This window comes from Malania oleifera, chromosome 9 (assembly GCF_029873635.1).
Source record: "Malania oleifera isolate guangnan ecotype guangnan chromosome 9, ASM2987363v1, whole genome shotgun sequence".
In the NCBI taxonomy this organism is placed as follows: Eukaryota; Viridiplantae; Streptophyta; class Magnoliopsida; order Santalales; family Ximeniaceae; genus Malania; species Malania oleifera.
Window position 1 is genome coordinate 75,256,629 of NC_080425.1, and position 4,360 is coordinate 75,260,988.

The 4,360-nt window shown below is 38.6% G+C and overlaps 1 protein-coding gene across 1 annotated transcript; it reads left to right on the forward strand.

The window, feature by feature from the left end:
* Positions 1-529: 529 nt before the first annotated feature.
* LOC131164831 (5-amino-6-(5-phospho-D-ribitylamino)uracil phosphatase, chloroplastic) lies at positions 530-2,190 on the forward strand. The gene has a single exon (XM_058122327.1). The coding sequence runs from the start codon at positions 800-802 to the stop codon at positions 1,946-1,948; it is 1,149 nt and encodes a 382-aa protein (XP_057978310.1). The 5' UTR covers positions 530-799; the 3' UTR covers positions 1,949-2,190.
* The last annotated feature ends 2,170 nt before the right edge of the window (positions 2,191-4,360 follow it).

The window sequence follows — 4,360 nt, forward strand, 5'->3', positions numbered from 1 at the left end:
ACTCTAGGAAGCAATCACCACGAGAACAAGGTGGAATAGCCTGGCGCCACCGGCACGTGTACTTCTAGCCGGTTGTCTCCGCCGACCAGAACCGGTTGAAAAATCATCGTAGGCTTCTTCCACCGCCTGAAGCCTATAAACCACAAAACCTGTTTGGAGTGCGAAGATTCGTTGGCCTGCCATTTTTGAAGATTCTAATCTCTCTCCCTCTCTCTCTATAGGCCGTCTGATCTTTAATCAACTGTTGCCTTCGCCCCAGGTTCTTCTTCATCTTTTCCTTTTATTTCCCTTTCTGTAAATATTTATATATGTAGTTTTAATTTGTAGTTTGGGGCTGCAATTTGTCTGAATTTCGGTTGTAAAGATTTTACTTTTTTTTTTTTTTATTTGTTGGGATTTTCAATTGGGCTCGGACTCGATGTTAATCGTGGTGCTTTGAATGATAAAGTTGTACTTTTTAGTGTATTGTTGACGTATTCGAAGGAGTTGTACAGTTTTCTCGCCAAAAAGAAAAAAGAAAAGAGAAAAAAAAAAAACGAGATGGGTTCTCTCGACCAATTTTAGATTGTGGGAATATATTGCTGTGTGGATTGGGGATTCTTCCGTGAAGTGTTGAATTGCGATTGAGAATCCCCAATTAGGTAGGTTTTGTTGGATTTGATTGAAGTAGTCTGAATTGGGCTGATTTTTTTTAGTTTAAATCAACAAGAGCTGAAAAGGGTTTGTGACATAACGGAAATTTGTGAAGCTAAGATTCTTGGAAGGATTTAGCCATTTTGTATTGCGGAAGTAAGAAAAAATGGTGGATTCAATTGCTGCAACATCTCTTCTAGGGCATAGACCTTTCTGCGGAGTTTCTCCTATTAAGGATGTCTCAGCCAGACGGAGACTCTCCGGCTCGTGTCGGGGACCGTCGATGGAATTCCTTGGTCGGAAGTTCACCATCACTTCCCCTTCTTTTCCAGGATGGGGAGGTGATGGTTCCACGGTTTCTTCAATTAAGGCACTGGCAATGGAGCTCACAAAAGAAGCATGTGCATATAGAGAAGAGAGAATACGTCAGGATTTGAGATATGGGTTCGATACTGTTATTGATAGGAAACCAGGGTTGTGGCCGCCTGAGAATAAGGCAGATAACCCTTCGCTGCACAATCCCCTGCTTCGGCAAGAAAGGATGGGTTGTGGGTGGCTGGGCGCCATATTCGAGTGGGAAGGAGTTATAATTGAAGACAATCCTGATCTTGGAAAGCAAGCTTGGTTGGCTTTATCCCGAGAAGAAGGAAGGTCTCCTCCCCCGGCTTTCATCCTTGGAAGAATAGAGGGGATGAAGAATGAACAAGCAATATCCGAAGTCCTGTGCTGGTCGAGAGACCCAGCGCAGCTGAAGAGAATGGCTTCTAGAAGGGAGGAGATTTACCAAGCTTTGCAGGGTGGGATATACAGATTACGAAATGGGTCTCAAGAGTTTGTCAACGTTTTGATGAATTACAATATACCAGTGGCATTGGTTTCAACCCGTCCGAGAAAAACACTTGAAACAGCCATCGGACTGATCGGGATTGAAGGGTTCTTCAGTGCAATTGTTGCAGCAGAGGATGTTTACAGGGGGAAGCCAGATCCGGAGATGTTTGTGTATGCAGCACAACTTCTAAATTTCATACCAGACAGATGTATTGTGTTTGGGAACTCAAATCAAACAGTGGAGGCTGCCCATGATGCTGGTATGAAGTGTGTCGCTGTTGCTAGCAAGCATCCTGTCTACGAGCTCAGGGCTGCAGACTTGGTGGTGAGCCACCTAGATGAGCTTTCAGTGGTTGATCTGAAGAACCTTGCTGACGTTGAATCATCTGAATTTGGGTCTGGAGAGCCAGAGTTGGATATGGAGGAGGAAGAAGAGAATGATCCTTACCCATCCAGATCAGCACTAGGGGATGATAGTTTCTGGTAACCCCTTAAAAATGTACAGTTCCATTATGCTTCATCTTATTGGTCTTACTGTGTATAAGTAAATAAGAGAAAGAAAACAGCAAAAACACACTAAAAAGGAGGTCTATATTGGGCTGCCTTGATGTTTATTGTCTGTATTGTCTATACAATTTATGCATATGTATGGTACTTCCAGTGCATAATGGTATTTCTGTGTGTGTTGCGCGTATAGCTTTTAATATAATATCATAATTTCAGATGAAATGAGCCCAGAATCTTTTACCAGTGCTAAAAAATGGTACTTAAAAAAAAACGAACATCATCTGTGGAAGGCGATTTAGCTATATGTCTGGAAGCATTTTGAACAGGGATCATATCCGCTTCTATAGCATTATATATACTTGCAACTTAAGATCTAGCTATATCAATGGACAGGCTTGAAGTGGGGGAGTCAAAGCACCTAAACCTCCTAGTGTTTAGAACAGTGTGTGTGGCTCCAACCTCAAAACTCCCTTCTCCCCTTTTTGCAGGATCCTTTTGATAGTTCAACTTGAATCTGTTCATGAAACTTAATCTGGCCTTTGGCACGGAGGAAGTTTACTATGATGCTCAACATCAAACATTCTTCCTTCAAATGATCCTGATTTCTTAAAAATACTGGTGCTTGTGTTTTTGATACTTTTGAAACTGTTAAAGAGTTCCTTGTTGATTTCATGTTAGGCTGTTAAATTTTTTTCTGGAGTAAGGTTTGTGAACATTGCTTGCTGATCATTGAATCCAGGTAAAAAATCTTCCCAAATGAAAAAAGAAAATCTCATTGCAGCCTTAAAGTTGGTTGATTCTATTTCTCTTCCACTCCACAGGAATGTAACCATTGTATTCTTGTCTGTTGCGATTCTGGGAGAGGTGGGAATGTTAGCCACCGTGAGAAATGGGAATCTAACTTTTTTGGGCATCTGTGATGGAGCCATTGCAAGAATATATCCAAGTTGAATATGAAGAATTCTAGGGCAGTTTAATTGTCACACGTTCTTTAGTATTTTAAAGAATAACTAGAATGTCACTTGCTCTTTAATTTTTGAATATTTATTTTCAAAGCTTAAAAGAAACACATACAAGGATCTTTCTCAAGTTTTCTATACAAATGTTGAAAAATGAAGAAATAAAGTGGCATTTTTGTAATTCCATGGAGAACTTATTTTTTAAAATTAAATTATTTTTTAAGACTTTTAAATCAAAAAATAAGAATATTATTTTATGTAGTTATGTTTTTAGTTTTCTTATTTTTTAAAATGTGAATGACTTTTTATTGGTGGGTTTTGGGGTTTCAGGGTTTTATGGACATGTGTAATGTATGCTATCATTTAGGTTCTACGGCTCAAGCATGACACAATCATTTTTAAAGTTTAAACAACTTAATTTGATTTTTTATTTAAATTTATATTTGAAACTTAAAATCTTATATGAATATGAGCATGTTCGTGGGCTCCTGGTCGTAATCACAGCTTGGAGTGGACTTCATGGAGGTGTTAGGGTGAGCTCTACCTCTTAGAGCTACATATTGTCTAGCCTAGGCTCAATACTATTGATTAAACTCGGGATTGACTTATTTAAGACCAAAAAATGAAAAGACACCGGGTCAATGAAAATGAGATAACATCTATTAATTAAAGTAAGGGGTTAGCACAACAATCTTTGCTTCCTAGTAATATATTCATAGTCAAATTGTAATCCCTATGATCCAAATAAATATTAATTAGTAGGGAGGTGATATCCCAAATGTCTATAAAATGGATCCCCTAAAGAAGGTAAGACGAGCATCTCATTATTACTCACTTCTTTACTATTGTGATCATATAATTCTTCCATTTTTCTGACTTAGGCATTGGAGTAGTTTCCTGGAGTGCACTCTGGGTCTTCCAAGTTATTTTTCTTTCATTCTTGATAGGTAATCAAAGTTGTGATTGATCTAAATTCTCCTAAACAAATTTTGGCAGTAACAGCTAGCGCCATCTATGGGGAATTTGGAAGAGTTTCTTTTTAAAACTCAATTATGGCCATATCACGCAATTTTGAGTTTGAACTCATTGTTGAGAATCAAATCGTCCCAATCGATTCACTTTCCACCACCACCACAAATTGTGTCTTAATACCAATTTCTAACCTTTCAAAGAAGGGTGGAAGATATGTTTAGCATGATCTTACAACATTAGGAAAAGATCCTATAGAATATGGTCTAGGGGTTGTTCAAGCAGAAATGACACCTAAAGGTAAGGCGGTGGTACCACATGAAGCTATCTTAAAAATTTCAGATCCAAAAAGAGAGTAGAAGGAGCCAACAATGTGGGCTTTAATGAGAAACAGTCCCAACAATTGAAGAAAAGTTAGTAAAAGAAGTTTGCAACCAACCCTTACTAGGGGAAACATCAACTAA